This window comes from Melanotaenia boesemani, chromosome 6 (assembly GCF_017639745.1).
Source record: "Melanotaenia boesemani isolate fMelBoe1 chromosome 6, fMelBoe1.pri, whole genome shotgun sequence".
Classification (NCBI taxonomy): domain Eukaryota; kingdom Metazoa; phylum Chordata; class Actinopteri; order Atheriniformes; family Melanotaeniidae; genus Melanotaenia; species Melanotaenia boesemani.
Genome location: NC_055687.1, coordinates 2,353,910 through 2,374,096, shown reverse-complemented (window position 1 = coordinate 2,374,096; position 20,187 = coordinate 2,353,910). Strand labels below are relative to the sequence as shown.

At 43.9% G+C, this 20,187-nt stretch overlaps 1 protein-coding gene and 1 long non-coding RNA gene across 3 annotated transcripts in view; one reads left to right on the top strand and one right to left on the bottom strand.

Moving 5' to 3' along the window:
* tg (thyroglobulin) overlaps window positions 1–20,187 on the bottom strand; it is a 39,313-nt gene that overhangs the window by 8,794 nt on the left and 10,332 nt on the right. For both annotated transcript variants that reach the window (XM_041988858.1, XM_041988859.1), the window contains exons 11-37: window positions 20,052–20,090; window positions 17,888–18,118; window positions 17,118–17,222; window positions 16,954–17,031; window positions 16,764–16,867; window positions 16,575–16,686; window positions 16,317–16,478; window positions 16,016–16,207; window positions 15,795–15,922; window positions 15,510–15,660; window positions 14,598–14,756; window positions 14,058–14,201; window positions 13,757–13,921; window positions 13,578–13,682; window positions 13,100–13,209; window positions 12,914–13,019; window positions 12,538–12,738; window positions 11,887–12,057; window positions 11,678–11,764; window positions 11,535–11,606; window positions 7,175–7,312; window positions 5,387–5,563; window positions 5,117–5,231; window positions 3,971–4,050; window positions 2,930–3,064; window positions 2,791–2,856; window positions 39–173 (exon numbers count right to left, since the gene is read on the bottom strand). In XM_041988858.1, coding sequence (XP_041844792.1) covers window positions 39–173; window positions 2,791–2,856; window positions 2,930–3,064; window positions 3,971–4,050; window positions 5,117–5,231; window positions 5,387–5,563; window positions 7,175–7,312; window positions 11,535–11,606; window positions 11,678–11,764; window positions 11,887–12,057; window positions 12,538–12,738; window positions 12,914–13,019; window positions 13,100–13,209; window positions 13,578–13,682; window positions 13,757–13,921; window positions 14,058–14,201; window positions 14,598–14,756; window positions 15,510–15,660; window positions 15,795–15,922; window positions 16,016–16,207; window positions 16,317–16,478; window positions 16,575–16,686; window positions 16,764–16,867; window positions 16,954–17,031; window positions 17,118–17,222; window positions 17,888–18,118; window positions 20,052–20,090 — 3,468 coding nt within the window. The remainder of the gene's footprint in view (window positions 1–38; window positions 174–2,790; window positions 2,857–2,929; window positions 3,065–3,970; window positions 4,051–5,116; window positions 5,232–5,386; window positions 5,564–7,174; window positions 7,313–11,534; window positions 11,607–11,677; window positions 11,765–11,886; window positions 12,058–12,537; window positions 12,739–12,913; window positions 13,020–13,099; window positions 13,210–13,577; window positions 13,683–13,756; window positions 13,922–14,057; window positions 14,202–14,597; window positions 14,757–15,509; window positions 15,661–15,794; window positions 15,923–16,015; window positions 16,208–16,316; window positions 16,479–16,574; window positions 16,687–16,763; window positions 16,868–16,953; window positions 17,032–17,117; window positions 17,223–17,887; window positions 18,119–20,051; window positions 20,091–20,187) is intronic.
* LOC121642249 lies at window positions 11,607–12,632 on the top strand. The gene is made up of 3 exons (XR_006010862.1): window positions 11,607–11,687; window positions 11,946–12,082; window positions 12,548–12,632. It is a non-coding gene; the product is annotated as an uncharacterized LOC121642249 (long non-coding RNA).

Below are 20,187 nucleotides of genomic sequence, written 5' to 3'. Positions count from 1 at the left end.
CCTCATTACGAACAATTACTAATTCAAGCCGTTGTTACCATGGAGACACCAGTCTCTGGTCTTGTTCCAGTCACCAGCGATGTCACTGCTCACATGAATGACATCATATCTTGACAGAGAGGAGTCAATCAGGACCGAAGAATCAGGGAGGAGACGCCAATCGTCCATCGATACTGAGACAGAAGGTTCCAGCAAACTTAATCAGTACAATCCACCAACGTGCACAACCTGCAGTCCAGACCTTTTACCAGTACAGAACATCTGGAAGCAGAAGTCCAGCAACCAAGGTCCAGGACTGTAGAGCAGCTAGAATCCTGCTTCAGACCAGAATGGGACAACATTCCTCTCCTAAAACTCCAGCAACTGGTCTCCTCACTTCCCAGAAGTTTTCAGACATGTTAGAAGAAGAGATGCTACACCATGCTGAACACCACCCTGGAACTACTTTTTACACCATGCTGAACACCACCCTGGAACTACTTTTTACACCGTGCTGAACACCACCCTGGAACTACTTTTTACACCGTGCTGAACATCACCCTGGAACTACTTTTTACACCGTGCTGAACACCACCCTGGAACTACTTTTTACACCATGCTGAACACCACCCTGGAACAACTATTTTTTTCACCGTGCCGAACATCACCCTGGAACTACTTTTTACACCGTGCCCAACATCACAATGGAACTACATTTTACACCATGCTGAACATCACCCTGGAACTACTTTTTACACCGTGCTGAACACCACCCTGGAACTACTTTTTACACCATGCTGAACATCACCCTGGAACAACTATTTTTTTCACCGTGCCGAACATCACCCTGGAACTACTTTTTACACCGTGCCCAACATCACAATGGAACTACATTTTACACCATGTCGAACATCACCCTGGAACTACTTTTTACACCATGCTGAACACCACCCTGGAACTACTTTTTACACCATGCCGAACATCACCCTGGAACTACTTTTTCCAACGTGCCGAACATCACCCTGGAACTACTTTTTACACCGTGCCCAACATCACAATGGAACTACATTTTACACCGTGCCGAACATCACCCTGGAACTACTTTTTCCACCGTGCCGAACATCACCCTGGAACTACTTTTTACACCGTGCCCAACATCACAATGGAACTCATTTTTACACCGTGCTGAACATCACCCTGGAACTACTTTTTACACCATGCTGAACATCACCCTGGAACTACTTTTTACACCATGCTGAACATCACCCTGGAACTACTTTTTACACCGTGCCGAACACCACCCTGGAACTGCTTTTTACACCATGCTGAACGTCACCCTGGAACTACTTTTTACACCATGCTGAACATCACCCTGGAACTACTTTTTACACCGTGCTGAACACCACCCTGGAACTACTTTTTACACCATGCTGAACACCACCCTGGAACTACTTTTTACACCGTGCTGAACACCACCCTGGAACTACTTTTTACACCATGCTGAACACCACCCTGGAACAACTATTTTTTTCACCGTGCCGAACATCACCCTGGAACTACTTTTTACACCGTGCCCAACATCACAATGGAACTACATTTTACACCATGCTGAACATCACCCTGGAACTACTTTTTACACCGTGCTGAACACCACCCTGGAACTACTTTTTACACCATGCTGAACATCACCCTGGAACAACTATTTTTTTCACCGTGCCGAACATCACCCTGGAACTACTTTTTACACCGTGCCCAACATCACAATGGAACTACATTTTACACCATGTCGAACATCACCCTGGAACTACTTTTTACACCGTGCTGAACACCACCCTGGAACTACTTTTTACACCATGCTGAACACCACCCTGGAACAACTATTTTTTTCACCGTGCCGAACATCACCCTGGAACTACTTTTTACACCGTGCCCAACATCACAATGGAACTACATTTTACACCGTGCCGAACATCACCCTGGAACTACTTTTTACACCGTGCCGAACACCACCCTGGAACTGCTTTTTACACCATGCTGAACGTCACCCTGGAACTACTTTTTACACCATGCTGAACATCACCCTGGAACTACTTTTTCCACCGTGCCGAACATCACCCTGGAACTACTTTTTACACTGTGCCCAACATCACAATGGAACTCATTTTTACACCGTGCTGAACATCACCCTGGAACTACTTTTTACACCATGCTGAACATCACCCTGGAACGACTTTTTACACCATGCTGAACATCACCCTGGAACTACTTTTTACACCGTGCCGAACATCACCCTGGAACTACTTTTTCCACCGTGCTGAACATCACCCTGGAACTACTTTTTACACCGTGCCGAACATCACCCTGGAACTACTTTTTACATCACCCTGGAACTACTTTTTCCACCGTGCTGAACATCACCCTGGAACTACTTTTTACATCACCCTGGAACTACTTTTTCCACCGTGCTAAACATCACCCTGGAACTACTTTTTACACCATGCTGAACACCACCCTGGAACTACTTTTTACACCGTGCTGAACACCACCCTGGAACTACTTGTAGAGCATCTAGTTTAGACCTTCTGTCTTGTCGCGTGCACACAGAAATCGGACTTGTGGTTGTAAATGTTGTTTTTAGTGCAGCAAAACCATCATTACAAATACAGTAAATGTGGAAGTTGTTGGACAGGAAGAAGTACTTCCAGCAGCAAAGGAAGTTTTAGTATTTGTAGTGGTGTAAATCTTTTTGTTGCAGTAGCATGTTTAGCTAGCTAGTAAAGATGATAGCAGTAATAACGGTTTTAGTCTCACCGTTGTTTTTGGTGGGTGGCAGGGTGAACGGAGGACAGAGCGCCGGAGAGGACGTCCACTGATTCACTGAAAACACAACACGTCATACAACTCCTCCATTTATCCTGCATCTGTGTGTTCTTGTGTGTGTGCTTAGTACCAGGTTTCTGGTACCAGCCGAAGGGCTCCGGAGTTGTCATCACTTCAGATGGTCTGCAGTCCTGAGTCCTCCAGGTCGTCTCGTCCTCGCCGCAGGTCTGAACCCCAAGACTGATCAGAGCCAGACACACCACGCCTGAACGCACACACGCAAAGATATCCAGACATGTTACTGTAAACCAGTAGTTCCCAAACCTTTTATCCAGGGCCCCTTTTCATCAACGATATCAAGGCCATGAAGGCTAACACAGTAAATCAACTATAAAAACATAAATACTGATGCAGACCGAGACCTCTGTTAGCTCAGCTAAAATGCAGCAAGGACAGAACAAAAGTCATTTAAAACGACGGCTGTCAGAGTTTAGAAGTGTGACAGCTGAAGGGAGATGTAGAATATCTGCTGGTTCTCCTGTGAGGAGCTCAGCAGCACCGACCGGATCAAAGCATGGAAGCAAACTCATGGTGAGGATCGCTGATGATGGTCTTTGCTTCCTGAATAACCTGAAGCTACAGAGGGAAGACAAGTCTCTGTCCGACTCCAGTAATCTTAGAACAGGTTTTAACAGGCTGTTCTAGTCCTTCAGAGTTAAACCACTGAACCAACAGATAAAGAAAAATGTTGAGATGCTTTCAACAAAAGAACAATTAAAGTTCTTTAAAACGGTCTCACTGACATTAAAAGACTTTAGTCTCCTCATCAACCTGAGATTACTGCCAAGAAATATGTACGATTCTACAAATATCACAGATGGAGGAACTCCACCTTCAACTAAACCTCTAAGAGTCTGGTCCTCCTGGCCCCCCTCCACCGGCCATCAAGGTCCCCGAGTCCCTGATTTTACTCAGATTTTCCTTCTGACCAAACTAGTTTAACTTCTTGCTGCATTTTGTTTCCATCAGTCCTCTTTCTACTCGGTGTATTAAAAAGCACAAATCATTAGTTAATTTAACGTTTACCAGTGATGTTGCTCAGCTCTGCTAGTGGTTTATAACAAACAAGTCCAGAAAGATGGAATTCAGCTCAGACACCAGAAGAAATTACCTGATGATTTGGTGTCACGGACAAAACCGATACCACGGCAACAAGGATCCTCATCACAGCGGCGCTCACACTCCATGAACCTAAACACACGAATCCAACCCACCGTGTTTATAAAGCACACGTCTCCAAAGAGCTGCACATCAACAATATTTATACAAAATAAAAAGACAAAAAGCCTCCGAAGGAGGAAAAACGTTACTAAAAGGGTTAAAATTATAATTACAGTTATTAGAAGATTAATTACTGTTAATTGAGGAAAGGTGGATTAAATATACTGTTTTCCCTCAAAATATTAACACAATAAATGTTTATATTTGGTTAAATGTTCAGATTTCTTCCCTTTTAGTGTCTCAAGTTCTTTGTTAGAAAATATTTTGTGTATTTTTCTTCTTCGTTGGTATCAGGAAGTCGTGTCTGTGGGTTCAGTTTTCATTTACTTCATGTTTACAGGTTAAAATGTCCTGATTATATTTACTGTAAATTCCCTGTGAGGAAGTTTTCCTCCTCTGCTTCAGCTCTATTTCAGGTTTTTTAACCCCTAACGTTTTCCGGTCTCTGAGTCTGGAGGAAAATTATTTTTGTTGTAAAGAAAACAGACGTTTTATGTTTTATATTTATGTCATATTCACTGTTGGGCTCCAGGGAAGTTACTGAAAGGATTCTTATAGAATTGAAAATGTTGTTTAAACCACATTCTTATAATCAAATAAAAAATGGAAGAAAAAATCAATAACAAACCCCACAAAAATGTAAAAAGAAAGACTAAAGGATGGAACACAAAACAAGCTATTAAAAATATTATAAATTATGAAATTTGAAAATTACAAAAACATAAAACTCCCACAAAAATAAGGAATAAAATTTAAGGAAAAAACAAACTGTGAATTAATTGTGTACAATAAAGACTCATGGAATACAAATCTCTCTATTTGTTTAGAAAAAGACAAAAAGATCAATAAAAGATAAAAATAAAAATTGTTAAAGGACAAAAATGAAATTAAATGATGTACTAGAATGACTCGTGGAACACAGATCTTTCTATTAAAACCACTAATTCTAAAGAAGAAATTAAAAAATCTAATAACATAAAAACCTGAACTGTGCTGCATTGTGTGTGTGTGTGTGTGTGTGTGTGTGTGTTGTTACCCCTCAGACAGCGGTGTGTTTTCTCTCAGTGAGACTCGACTCCGTACAGAGTAAGAAACCATCTTCTGGAAGGAAACTCTGTCGTAGAAACTCTTCACGGGTCCATTCAGATCCGCTAAACACACAAATACAACACAATAAGAATGAATGGATGGATGTCAACAAGCAGCCCTGGTCGCTTTGTTAATGACACGTTCAGGTGTTACAGTAAAAAACACAACGTTTAAGATTCTGTCTGAGATTCAAAGTAAGAAAGAGTTCTCATTGTACCCTTCTTGCTGTAGGTGTTGATGGGCGCTCGGTCCAGCAGGGGGCGACAGGGTCGTCTCAGAGGTTTATCGTATGCGCCGCACACTCTGCTGTCCGGATACAACGAGCACCGGAAGAAACCTGCTGAGTCAGCGTCTCTGAGGTCGGCCACTGAGCACTGCTGCTCTTCATCACAACCTGGAACATCATCAGCAGCTTTACAAAGTGGGAGGTGGTCGGTTCAGATCGCATAGATCTGGTTTAAGAGCAATAATGCCATACTTATAAAGTCTTTTCTAATGTTTATAAATTTTTTTATGGTTGAATGTTAAATGTATGTTGCTGCACTGCACTTTGACTCTTGGGCACTTTTAAATTTCGTTGTATATGTTACATGTACAATGACAATAAACGTCTATTCTATTCTTTTCTATTCTTCATGAACTTTAACCTTTACATTTTAAAAATAAATATATATTTTTATTCCAGAGCAGATTGCAGCAAATTTGCATTTATAAACACAAACCTCAACGATACGATACGATACATTATGATACGATACAATATGATATGATACGATACGATACGATACAATACGATACGATACGATATGATACAATACGATACGATACAATATGATACGATATGATACGATATGATACGATACGATACGATACGATACAATATGATACGATACAATATGATACGCTACGATACGATACGATATGATACGATGCGATACGATACAATATGATACGATACAATATGATACGATACGATACGATACGATACAATATGATACGATACGATACAATATGATACGATACGATACGATACAATATGATACGATACAATATGATACGATACGATACGATACGATGCGATACGATACGATACAATATGATACGATACGATACAATATGATACGATACGATATGATACGATACGATATGATACGATACGATACAATATGATACGATACGATATGATACGATACAATATGATACAATACGATACGATACGATACGATACGATACGATATGATACGATACGATACGATATGATACGATACAATACAATATGATACGATACGATATGATACGTTACGATATGTTACGATATGTTATGATATGTTACGATATGTTACGATACGATACGTTATGACAGACTTTTGTATCCCCACAGAGAAATTTGCTGCCCTGCTTTTAAAAAGACGGTTTTGCAAAAAGGAACAGTAATGAGTTTGTATCATGTCACATCCCATCGCACCCTACTCTTTATTTTTGTTTTATATGGTTTCATTTGGTTTGTTTCATATCGTACCATATTGTATTGTTTAGTTTAGTATTGGTTAATTTGGTTTCATCTCATATTGTGTGTAGGTTGTTTACTATCATATATTGTTTCATTTTGTTTTTTCTTATATATTATCTTTATATTATTGTCTCATATGGTTTAGGTTTGTTTTGTATTGCATTGTTTTAATTGAATAACTTTGTGTAGTATCATATCTACCTTAACAACAAACCACTGTAATCTACATGCAACCACTCAGCAGAATCATAAATACATACCCCAATACTCCCCCCTCATAAACACAGAAAGAAAAATAAATAAAAAGTAATAAAACATGATGCAATTCCACGTTCCCCACAGCCCCAAAAGAGACTTTACATAATTCCTGTGTCATTGTGTAAAATTAGTTAAAATTTTAACCTTTGTTACCAACCAAACTTCAGGTGTTTGTGTAACTTCATGGTTTTAAAAACGACGCATTGAAAAATTCTCATTGAAGCTGCTGTGACATACGTGTGAGACACCAGAGCAAGGCCTGCTGGGAGTTGTAGTTTCCCTTGTTGAGCCAGAAGGAGAGAACTGGGAGCTTCCTCTGTGGATCCACCAGGACGTCATCGTCCGACAGAGACTCAAACTTCAGCTGCAGCGAAGCTGCAAACACAGAGGAAGGTAAGTTTGTTTGTACATCACATTTCATGTACAAGACAGTTTAAAGTGCTTCACATAACAGATCAAAAGTATTACAGATGGTGCAAAGAAAGCATTTAAAAGCAGCAACAAACAGCAAATATCACAATAAAATCATAAATTACATTAAAATGATTACTGTATTTTCAGGACTATAAGTCGATAAGTTGCACTGTTTTCATAGTTTGGCTGGTCCTGTGACTTATAGTCAGATGCAACTTTATACACACACATATATATATATATATATATATATATATATATGTATATATATGTATGCATTGAACAGGTTATTAATGTTAGTTCATATTAACACTGATGTGAACCAAGGAGTAAACATTACTGTGTACAGCCATGAAAGGCGCTCTAGGTTTGTGATAACTATGGTATCTGCTGCTTCTGTAACACTAAAAATATTAACTAAAACATTAACAACCGAGAAAGACTGATGGTGGCGCACCGTCATGGCAAAATAAAAGCCACTATGCCTTCAGGATTATTATTTGTTTTTTCCAGATGTTACAAGAGTGTAAAGTATACTGTATGAATGTATTCATATAAAAGTAAAGTCTTTACTTGTGTACTTTTACAGATAATAATAATAATAATAATAATAAGAGTCTGAAATTGTACTCAGGAAATGTGACACTGCTTCGCAAATAACAAAAATTTGAAAAACAAACACTGTAGTCTCAACTTCCTGTCTGGTTCTACTGCAGCTCGCTTGGCAGTGATGGCGAAGAAGTGAAAGAACAGAGTAAAGCTTGTCACATACTTCAAGAGAAGCAAGATGCATGGATGAGTTTTTCCTGGTCTTTCTAGGACAATAAACTTTTAATCCTGTTGATGTTTCTGAGCTGGTAAAAAGCTTCTTAGTGAAGCTTTGATGTAGCTGCTGAAAGTCAGGTCTGAGTCTATCAACACTCCAAGTTTACCAACTTGGTCGCTGGTTTCAAGAGCCCAAGTCTTCAGAATAATGTCAGTTTTGTCTTCATTTAATTGTAGAAAATTCTCCATCATCCAGGTGTTTATTTGCTCCAGACACTGACACATTAAGTCTATTGGACTGCAGTCATCTGGTGACAGAGACACATAAAGTTGTGTATCATCTGCATATCTTTGATAATAAATGCTATAGTTCTGTAATATTTTACCCAAAGGGAGCATATACAAGTTGAACAGAAGAGGTCCAAGGACTGACCCCTGGGGGACTCCACAAGTCATGGCCACTCGCTCAGATTCATAGCTGCCGATCGTAACAAAATAACTCCGGCCTTCTAAATAGGACCTGAACCAGTTAAGAACCGCTCCAGAACGTCCAACTCAGTTTTCCAGCCTGTGCAACAGGATTCTGTGATCTACAGTATCAAACGCAGCACTGAGATCCAACAGAACCAGGACTGATACTAGACCAGAACCAGGACTGATACAGGACCAGAACCAGGACTGATACTAGACTAGAACCAGGACTGATACTAGAACAGAAGCAGGACTGATACAGGACCAGAACCAGGACTGATACTAGACTAGAACCTGGACTGATACTAGAACAGAAGCAGGACTGATACAGGACCAGAACCAGGACTGATACTAGACTAGAACCTGGACTGATACTAGACCAGAAGCAGGACTGATACAGGACCAGAACCAGGACTGATACAGGACCTGAACCAGGACTGATACTAGACTAGAACCAGGACTGATACTAGAACAGAAGCAGGACTGATACAGGACCAGAACCAGGACTGATACTAGACTAGAACCAGGACTGATACTAGACCAGAAACAGGACTGATACTAGACCAGAACCAGGACTGATACAGGACCAGAACCACGACTGATACAGGACCAGAACCACGACTGATACAGGACTAGAACCAGTCTTTTACCACTGTGACCAGGGGTCTCATTTATAAAACTGTGCGTAGGATTCTTACTAAAAGTGTACTTACGCCCAAAACCGGAAGTTGGCGTACGCCATAAAATATTCTGATTTATAAAACCGTGCGTACGCACAGGTGCAAGCAATTTCCCCTTTATAAATCACACTCGTCCTTGAAGTTTGCGCAGGTGAATTTGGCTCATGTTCCGCCCACTACACACCCACTTTCCACCATAAATGGTCAATGCAAAGTACCTCAGCGTGTATTAAAATGAGCCAGCTGATCCATGTTGTGATCCATGAACAACGGCAACCGCAGGGAAGCGAACCAAAAAACGCAACTTCACAGAGGCAGAAATCGATGCATTAGCGAGTGAGGTGGAGAGTCGAAAAATTATTTTGTTTGGTAGCCACAGTAGTGGCGTGACAAATAAGAGTAAGTATCGTGAGTGGCAACACATAGTTACCTCAGTTAACTCTGTGAGCGGGACAGAGCGGACCATGGCGAGATCAAAAAGAAACCATCAATGAACTGAAGGAAATCAGAACAACACTGCATAATTTGTGTGACATTATGTTTGACATTTCAAACACATTAAAAGAGCTTGTGAAAAAGTGAACCTTATTGTCTGCTTAATCGCTGCATGACCTCCTCACGGAGCCGTGCCCCGTGTTGGAACTCCCTGTGTCTGGGAGGGGGCTGTGGGTGAGGGTCGGCATTCCGAGGAGGGGGGAGGCCAGGAGGTAGTTGGATGCCGTGCCTCAGTGCCAGGTTGTGCAGCACGCCACACGCCCTCACGATCCTGCGCACCTTTTGGGGATGGTACAATAATCTACCCCCTGACGCATCCAGACACCGCCACCGGCATTTTAAAAGGCAGATGGCGCGCTCTACAGTTGAGCGCGCACGGGAGTGAGCGGTATTGAACAGGGTCTCCTCTGCGCTCTGGGGGTTTGGGAAGGGGGTCAGGAGCCAGCGCCGGAGGGGGTAGCCACTGTCCCCTGCATTTCAATGAAACAGTGCATCAGTGGTCTGCATCTGGCTAAGCTGGTTGTCAATATAAAGTTATTGTCTTACCAAGAAGCCAGCCATCACGTACAGCGCCGGCCTGCAGTCTCTTCTCTACACTGCTTTGCGCTAGGATGTAAGAGTCATGTGTAGAGCCAGGCCATCGTGCAACTACATTTGTCAACATCATGTTGGATTGACATATGACTTGAACACTGATAGTATGCACATGCTTCCTATTGACATACATGAATTCATCGACATATGGGGCCCTTATAGCAATATGAGTGCAGTCAATTGCGCCGATTACATTAGGAAAACCGGACATTGCTGCAAATTGCCTTTTAATGTCGGCCTGTTCTCCTGCAATATAGAGAAATTGGATGTGGAAGAGTGTAGCAGGATGCATAGACAGCAGAGACGGGTTATGAACTCTTGCCGGGTTGAAGTCATGCACGCTGACCAGTGAGCCGAAATCACATCTGCGGTCATACAGCCAGAGCGCAAAATTAATTGGAGACATGGTGACAGGACCCCACGCTGCCACAAGAGGACTCTGGATGCAGTGTGTTGTTAATTCCCCACCTCTCCATCTGTGTCGCCAATTCCCCCAGCCTCCAAAACCAGCGTACGCATGGGTCAGAGCTGCCGTGAAAGACCGCACATTTTCACGTCAAGTTTGTTTTTTATAAATCACAACCTTTGCGTGAAAAGAGGCGTACGCCAGTTTCAGGCCCCATTTTGTGCGTACGCAACGGTTATAAATGAGACCCCAGAGCTGTTTCAGGGCTTTGATGAGGTCAGAAGCTGGACTGAAAAGAGTCATGAAGCTGGTGAAATATGACTTTCTCTGTAATCTTGGGTATAAAAGAGGTTAGAAACCGGTTCTATAGTTGTTCACTATAGCGCCGTCTAGAGGAGGGGCTTAATGACGGATGCCAGTGATCTGTAAGTAGATCACTTTCTACTGAGGTAAAAACTGGTTTAAAAAGCTGAATGTTATCATGTCCAGAGTGCTTGTTGTACACCGGAGTGCAAACTGTTTTAAATCGACCATATAAAATGTTGACATAAAATCAGTTACTTCCAGGTGTTAGACATCGAGTAGTTTTCTAGTTTGACTGTGTGGCATTAACATTGTGTAACTGTTTTAAGGTTTTGCTTTTCTCAGTGGAAAGAAGCTCTGTGCTGAACTGTTTAGGAGGATTTGGAAGTTTTTCAATCGTAGCAAACAGGAAGTCGGTCACAGGAAATGCATCACGACGTTGGTTCATGCTGTAAAATCAGATACGAACCATCCAGAGGAGGACTGGGCTCTGCTGCAGCACAGGAAGTAGAACCAGAACCACCGACTGCTGGATCTGCATCTGAAACACCAAAAACTCCGATCAGATCAGCATCATGGATATGATGCTTCCAGACACGTCAGAGTCTCCACCTGTGTTCAGGTAAATGGCCTGGAAGCTGATGATGGAGGCCTGGTAGTCCTTCTTGTTCTTGCTGTCAGCTGGTAGAGCAGATTCAGCTAAACAAACAAACAAACAAACAAACAAACAAACAAACAAACAAAAATAAATAAATAAATAAAATTTGTGTTTAAGAGTTTTAGAGGATTGTAATGTTGGAGCTGTGACGTTGTTTCCTTACTGATGGAGAACTTCTGTCCTCCAAAGTCAAACAGGAAGCTCCGCTGCTGTTTGTTGTAGGTAAGCCCCGCCCCACAGATGCGATTGGCTGATCCCTGTCCAATCACATCCCAGTCCTGGTTCCCACACATTAACACTGATGGAGCTCTCAGCCAACCACAGAGCAGAGAACCTGAAGGGGGCGGAGACAAGAAGAAGTTCGTTAATTACATTTCATCATTTTATTTGTTTAAATAATTTGTTCATTTTAACACAGATTTAGTTCTTTTTTAACGCATTCATTCATTTTATACCTACTGAACTGATATTAAACTAAATAAATAATATAAATAATAACAATATTTAAATAGACTGAATTAAATCAATCTAAAATTTTAATTTAATTAACAAGATTATTAACTCTATTCTTTCATTCATTCATTTATAAATTTACGTCTTCATTTTAAAACTAAGTGAAACTAAGTTAAATACATACTACTAATAATAAATCCAATAAATAATAATGATTATAGTAAAAATATATAACAAATTGAAAAAAAGAAAAACATTTTGAATTGCATTATTTAAAAACAACTTCAGTGTAATAAAATAATAATCAACTGTTGTTTGTTAATTTATTCATCAGCGTGTTCTCGTCTCCATGGTAACGCACCTCCGTTCAGGCTGTTCTGGTTGAGGATGAACCCGTGGCAGCAGGCGTCGCGGCTGCAGCCGTCCTGACAGAAACGATGAGCGTCCGACAGAGACGTCCGTCTGGAGGAGAACACCTGAGTCCTGAACACACCGGACACCGCCTTCATCATCCTCATCCTCACAAAACTCTGCTGCTGCTGCCGTGAGGAAAACTCCGCCCCTGAAACACAAACGACACCTGAACACACAGGTACGCACACACAAACTTTACCTCTGACCTGAAACAACAGGTAGATCCAACACCAGGAATGAAGCAGTTCTGGAGGAAAAAGGGTCCAACCGGTACTAGAAAGTGGACCGTACTGCAAAGCACCTGGTTTCCATGGAAACAGTACCTTTTTTCTTGACGACCAGCAGATCTGAAGCCCCGCCCCTTACTCTCAGGGAGCAGCTCAGCTGATCAAACAGCTCGGCCTGAGGATTACCCAGAAAGCCGCTGGTCTGCAGAGTCACAGAGGAAATAAAAACATTACCACAAGTTATTAAAAGAAGAAGAAACATCATCACAAACTGAGTTTTACCTGCTGGGAGTAGTTGCAGTGTGTGTTGAGGGTGTGTGTGCTGTACAGTTCACACTGAGTCCGTCTCTGGAACAGCGCCACATGGTGGCAGGTCGGCTCGGCTGCACAAGCTGACACACAAACAGCAGCAGAGTCAGAAACTGGACTAAACACTCAAACGCTGTCCCAGCTCCGTCGTCCCGCCCGAGGACATGAAGTAACGGCCGTTATCACCCGGAAGAAGACCGGCTGTTCTCTGCAAACAGCTGGACTGTTTGGAAAACGGGCGGCTTTACAGGTCAGCTGTCTTAACGATATAAATCCCATTTTGAATGAAACCAAACTACTTTTAACTGAAGGAAAATCCAAAATCAGTAAATGATGCCAAAACATAGATTCAGAGTAAGTTCAGACCTTCTGGACCTGTTTAACGTTCACATAAATCCCACAAAATGCCCCAAAATCCTTAAACAAAGGAAGATGTGTGTATGTGCGTTACCTTGGATACAGGAAGTGAGGTCGGAGGTCATCGCCTGCAGGACTTCAGCATCGTCAGCTCCGACTATCAGATCTGATCTGGGAACAGCCTCAAATCTCCGGACAACTACAACACACACGGTGGGATTATGAGAACGAGCTGATATAAAGATGCTTTCTGATTGGTTGGTGCGATCTCACCTGAGCACTGCTCATCTGTCAGACTCTTATCACTGGTGGTCCACTCAAGCTCTGCCCCCTCATTGCTGACGCACCTCCACCTGCCCGACAGGAAGTCAGGCTGTGCTGGCAGGAAGTCACCTTGTTGCGAACATCTCAGGCCCCGCCTCTGACACGCTGTCTCACCTGAAACCATCAAACACACCTCAGGTTTTTATTGGAAAGGACGTCCAGGTTTAAAATGTTGGGAAACAAGAGAATTAATTCGCAGCGTTGGATTATCGGGACTAATGAGAAGATTATTAAATATAAAGGTGCTCACACTGATAGACAGACGAAGCTCCAGCAGGGGAGGAGCCTCTGGGACACCTGTCGCAAAAGTCCCGCCCCTCTTCTTCCTGATAGGTTCCTTGAGGACAGAGAAGACACACCCCCTCCTGGAAGAAACTGCCAGTTGGACAAACAACTACAAACAGAAGAAAAAAGTCTTTGAGCTGCGTATCCCAGAACGAATTTCCATTCTGATGAGGAATTCTGAGGATGAAGAAGGTGGAAACTGTGTCTGAAATTAGAAACTGTTGAACCAAAGTTAATTTTACATCATTTTATTCTTGTCAGGTTGTTGCCGACAGTTTTGAGGATGACTTCTACTGACTTCTTCAGCATGGAAGCGTGTTCCGGTGTATGGCTGTGCATGAGCAGGACTGAGGGGAGATTTGTTTCATGGCAGTGGTGTTGCAACCAACTGTAGAGGGAACTGAAACCCGGGAAGTGGTCGGATTCTCTGGTCTAACTTTACAAAAATAAAAAAACGGAGCCTGCGTAGGATGTATTTATTTTGTTTCGGTCAGTAGGAACTCACCGCAGCCTTCAGCATCACTGGACAGGTGGTAACCACGGGAACAGCTGAAGCTCGGTGTCGTTTGGGAAACCAGTTTGGGCTGCGATGCCAGCGTTGAGGGGAAATTACCAAGAAGTTCCCGAACTCCTTCCAGAAGTCTGGACTCATTCAGGAACAACGCTGATATTAAAAAGAAAAGAAAATGAGACCATCAGATATCTGGTAAGTAATCAGATTACTGTAAAAATCTGACCTGTCACGTCTACGCATTCTGAAATATGTTATTCATGAAATCTGTCTCTACATTTAGTAGTCCACTTTTGGATTTATTCCAGAGTACGTACGTGTGTGGTGATGTCATTTCCTGTTTAAAAAAACTCCGGTGTTTGTTAAACATGGCGGCTCCTGCGGTCTTAGCGTTAGCTGCTAAGCTGCTAAACATTTTACAGGTGAGTGTTTTACTTTGTTTATACTTGAACTTTCTTCTGCTGCACGACATTGTGTTTTGTTCACGTTGTGACTTCATTGCTTCCGTCTTTTTAACGGAAGATGTGGAAAAGCGAGCGGCGATGAAGGTCTTCAAACAGGCGCAGGTGTAAAAAGACATTGAAGCTTTGGGGAGAGGTCTGTGTGTGATAATCTGATTTTTCATAATCCAGTAACAGCAGTTTTCTGATTAAGGATATCAGATTACGCTGTTTACATGACTCCAGATAAAGATCTGATTTTTTGTGTGCAGTGTTTTAAACGACTCTAAAATGCAACTGAAGCTCATTTAAAATCCAAACATTTCATGTTTATAATTAAGTCTTTTTTATAAGAAAGAAATCTATTAATGTTTTTATTTATTTAAGTTATAGTAGTGTATACAAGCCAAAATCAAACAGTAATGTAATGATCCAGCCATATACAAGTATGTCTTGTCTCACTCACCGACGTCGTGGAGGTCGGGAAGGTCTGAGGTCGGGAGGTCAGCGATGGCGGCGGTCCATCTGATTGTTAAGCTCAGAGAGTCGTCAGCGTCACACTGCAGCCTCACAGTCGAGTCGTCACAAAGCGACACAGCGTCACCTGACGAGGGAAGCTACACAGAAAACCACGTAGATCAGCGAGCAGCAGGGGGCGTGGCAAGAAGCGCTTCTTCAGGTCACAAATCAGTGGGTAAGAAATCTGAGCAGAAGAGATGCTGTAAAGAAGCTGTAGTCCGGTTCGGTTCACCTGTGCAGAGCAGAGCCCCCTGCTGGCCATCATGCTGAACAACAGAGACTGAAAGCTGCTGATCTGAGAGCAGGAGGACGGCAGCACCCAGAGCTGCGAGGTCGTCACCGACTGCAGAGGCTGAGAGACTAAACACAAACCAGACAGAAACAGCTTCAGTCCAGCCGGTTAAACTTCTCACATCATCGGTTCATCTGTAGCGTCAGAGCTCGGGGTCGTACTCTGACAGGCTCCGCTCAGAGGCTGGGCATCTCCATCCCATCGCCGACTCGCCGTCTCACACTGGAAGCTGCTGACAGGAAGTGAGTTCTGGTAACCATGGTGACAGACAAGGTCACAGCTCTGACGTCCACCGACTGCTGGGCGGCAGACCAGTGCACCGTGGGTAATGATGGGGGCGGGGCAGAGAGGACCTGGATGGAAGAGACATGAAGATTTGGACCAATCAGCAGCCTGAGCTGCAGTTCCTCTGATGTCCACCAGGTGCTGCTGTGATAAAACCGATGTGTGAAAAGCTCTTACGGTCACATGACGGCGTGCGTCCTGTCTGTCGAGGTGTCCGAGTCCCGCCGACTTCCAGTCCATTCTCAGACACACACCAGCAGGAAGTGATGTCACACTGCAGCGGGACGAAGGAGCCGTCGGGACGACACTGGAGACCCTGAAGCTCACACCAGCTGGAACCTGAATGCAACACAGTTTACAGTTGTAGACTGACGGTTTTTAGAACTTTTCCTAGCCGGTGTGAACGCTCTACCAGACGCTCTGTGTGTGTGTTACATGTCAGCTGTCCTGTGGAGCTCCGTGTTGCTGTTTGCATCGTCTCTCCGGTCAGAGGACTCACACACCAGCCTGCAGCGCCCCCTGTCTGCAGCACCGTGAACGCACCGTCCTGGAAACCCCAACATCTGTCAGCATCGAGAGGTTTCACCAGAGTTTACACGATGATGTATGAGTGCATGCTTCTACCTGATCACACTGCGGGTGGTAAGGTGAAGCTGGGATGATGTCAGAACCTTTCATCCAATCAGAGAGCAGAGAGTGAGCCTCAGCTCTCTGACAGCGAGTCAGACCTACAGGACACACACGGGTTCATTGTTGGTTTGGGATGAGCTTTAATCTGCAGATGAGAAGGTGACGATAAAGAGTGTTTTCTTACACTGCGGCAGGCTGAGCGAGCGGCTCCTCAGAGAGTCGGGGATGTACTCTCCATCCTCATCAACACACCAACACTGACCTGAACAAACACGATGAAAACATTAAAAAGCTGCTCTGGTTCTGGGGGAGCAGAGGGGCACCATCACAGCGAGTTCCTGTTGTTACCTGATCCGTGGTGACACTGAGTGTGCAGCCAGTTTCCGTCTGCATCACACTGTGGGGTGAACGGCTGGTACGAGCGACGCTGGGGGGGCAGCAGCATCTGCACAGCTGAGGAGGAATGACATCATCATCATCATCATCAGTGTGGGCAGCTATGATCCGACAGACTCAACTGCTGCAGCACCAGCTGGTCGTACATGTAAACAGGTGGATTATTAATCCTGATGATCCTCAGATCAGGTTTAAAAACATTAATGGAGATAAAATCTGAGGATGAGAGGAAACTGTTTTAAAACCAGACGTAGTTTCTGGAGAAATTGTGTTGAGATGGAGAAATGATCCATCAGTTCTTTCTGTCTAAATACTTTCACAGTTGAGGTTGTCATGGTGACGTTAAGTGTGTCATTACATCAGACAGAAAATGAACCAAAACGTTGTGCTACAGAGTAAACGGAGACTTTTCTTGACAGATTTTGCAACATTTACTGGAATTAAGGCCCGAACCAAATATTATTGTTCTTATCAAACAATCTGTTTCTTATTTCTTATGTTTTTTTCTTTCTTTAAATGCCAGGAAATACATAAAACAGTTAAAAGATTGTTTTGTTCAACAACCATCTGAATTCAAAGTCAGATACAAACAAAAACACATTTATAATTTTTTGCCATTTGAGCTCTAAATGAAGGAAATATTAAATGATTATTAATGACTTTAAAACATTTTTGGGTCATTTAATCAATACTAACAGGATAGACATGCAGCTGGAACTCACTAGAGAAAGCAGCCAATCGCAGTGCAGCATTGGAGCGCCTCAGCAACCTGTCAGACACCTGCAGCTCCTCCTCTGATTGGCTGATCTGGAGCTCCTCTGGTGTCAAGCGCAGACCTTCAGCCAATAGGAATCCATATCCCAGCGGGAGGTGGGAGGAGTTAGAGAGAGCGATGATGTTCTTTACTTCCTGTCTGAACGCTGTGACCTCAGCGAGCGCCTCTGAGCATCGACCTGCATTTATTAAGGAATTCAGGAATTTTCTGTCATCAAATCTGGACAAAACTTTGAGTCAGACGATGTAAAAGGATGAAAATTCAAGCGTTAGCACAAGATTTCATTTTCCTTAACCTCGACTTTATATAGTAAACTGGCTCTGTACAAAGAAATTTTAAAACTACTTAATATGACGGCTACAGAACAGCTGATTGGTGATGGAGTAAAAAACTGTAGCTAGGCTTTGATATCTCTTCTCTGAGATCTCCCCTAACGACGGCTAATCCGGCGTCGTCTTCGTCCCGTCTCTTCTCTAAGATCTCCCCTAACGACGGCTAATCCGGCGTCGTTTTCGTCCCGTCTCTTCTCTGAGATCTCCCCTAACGACGGCTAGTCCGGCGTCGTTTTCGTCCCGTCTCTTCTCTAAGATCTCCCCTAACGACGGCTAATCCGGCGTCGTTTTCGTCCCGTCTCTTCTCTAAGATCTCCCCTAACGACGGCTAGTCCGGCGTCGTTTTCGTCCCGTCTCTTCTCTAAGATCTCCCCTAACGACGGCTAATCCGGCGTCGTCTTCGTCCCGTCTCTTCTCTAAGATCTCCCCTAACGACGGCTAGTCCGGCGTCGTCTTCTTCCCGTCTCTTCTCTAAGATCTCCCCTAACGACGGCTAGTCCGGCGTCGTCTTCTTCCCGTCTCTTCTCTTAGATCTCCCCTAACGACGGCTAGTCCGGCGTCGTCTTCATCCCGTCTCTTCTCTTAGATCTCCCCTAACGACGGCTAATCCGGCGTCGTCTTCGTCCCGTCTCTTCTCTAAGATCTCCCCTAACGACGGCTAATCCGGCGTCGTCTTCGTCCCGTCTCTTCTCTAAGATCTCCCCTAACGACGGCTAATCCGGCGTCGTCTTCGTCCCGTCTCTTCTCTAAGATCTCCCCTAACGACCGCTAATCCGGCGTCGTCTTCGTCCCGTCTCTTCTCTTAGATCTCCCCTAACGACGGCTAGTCCGGCGTCGTCTTCATCCCGTCTCTTCTCTTAGATCTCCCCTAACGACGGCTAATCCGGCGTCGTCTTCGTCCCGTCTCTTCTCTAAGATCTCCCCTAACGACGGCTAATCCGGCGTCGTCTTCGTCCCGTCTCTTCTCTAAGATCTCCCCTAACGACGGCTAATCCGGCGTCGTCTTCGTCCCGTCTCTTCTCTAAGATCTCCCCTAACGACGGCTAATCCGGCGTCGTCTTCGTCCCGTCTCTTCTCTAAGATCTCCCCTAACGACCGCTAATCCGGCGTCGTCTTCGTCCCGTCTCTTCTCTGAGATCTCCCCTATCGACCGCTAATCCGGCGTCGTCTTCGTCCCGTCTCTTCTCTGAGATCTCCCCTAACGACGGCTAATCCGGCGTCGTCTTCGTCCCGTCTCTTCTCTGAGATCTACCCTAACGACGGCTAATCCGGCGTCGTCTTCGTCCCGTCTCTTCTCTGAGATCTACCCTAACGACGGCTAATCCGGCGTCGTCTTCGTCCCGTCTCTTCTCTAAGATCTCCCCTAACGACGGCTAATCCGGCGTCGTCTTCGTCCCGTCTCTTCTCTAAGATCTCCCCTAACGACGACTAATCCGGCGTCGTCTTCGTCCCGTCTCTTCTCTAAGACCTCCCCTAACGACGGCTAATCCGGCGTCGTCTTCGTCCCGTCTCTTCTCTAAGATCTCCCCTAATGACGGCTAATCCGGCGTCGTCTTCGTCCCGTCTCTTCTCTAAGATCTCCCCTAACGACGGCTAATCCGGCGTCGTCTTCGTCCCGTCTCTTCTCTAAGATCTCTCCATATAAGTAAAGTCAGTCTGATGTTGACTCTTGTTTCATCTCTCTCTTTCTCTCTTTCTTCCCTTCTCTTACTCGTTACTTTAATGTGTAAATTTAGGAGTGAACAGGTGTTTCAGGTGAGGATTCAGGTTTTATCTGACCTGCAGAGGACTGGAGCTTCTCTGTTTTCTTCTCTGGACCTGGAACAGCAGACACACACAGTGACGTAAGAAAACAACCGTCCAGTGATTGTTGCTGTAAGAGAAGCTGAAGCATGCTGACATCAGACCTCTGATG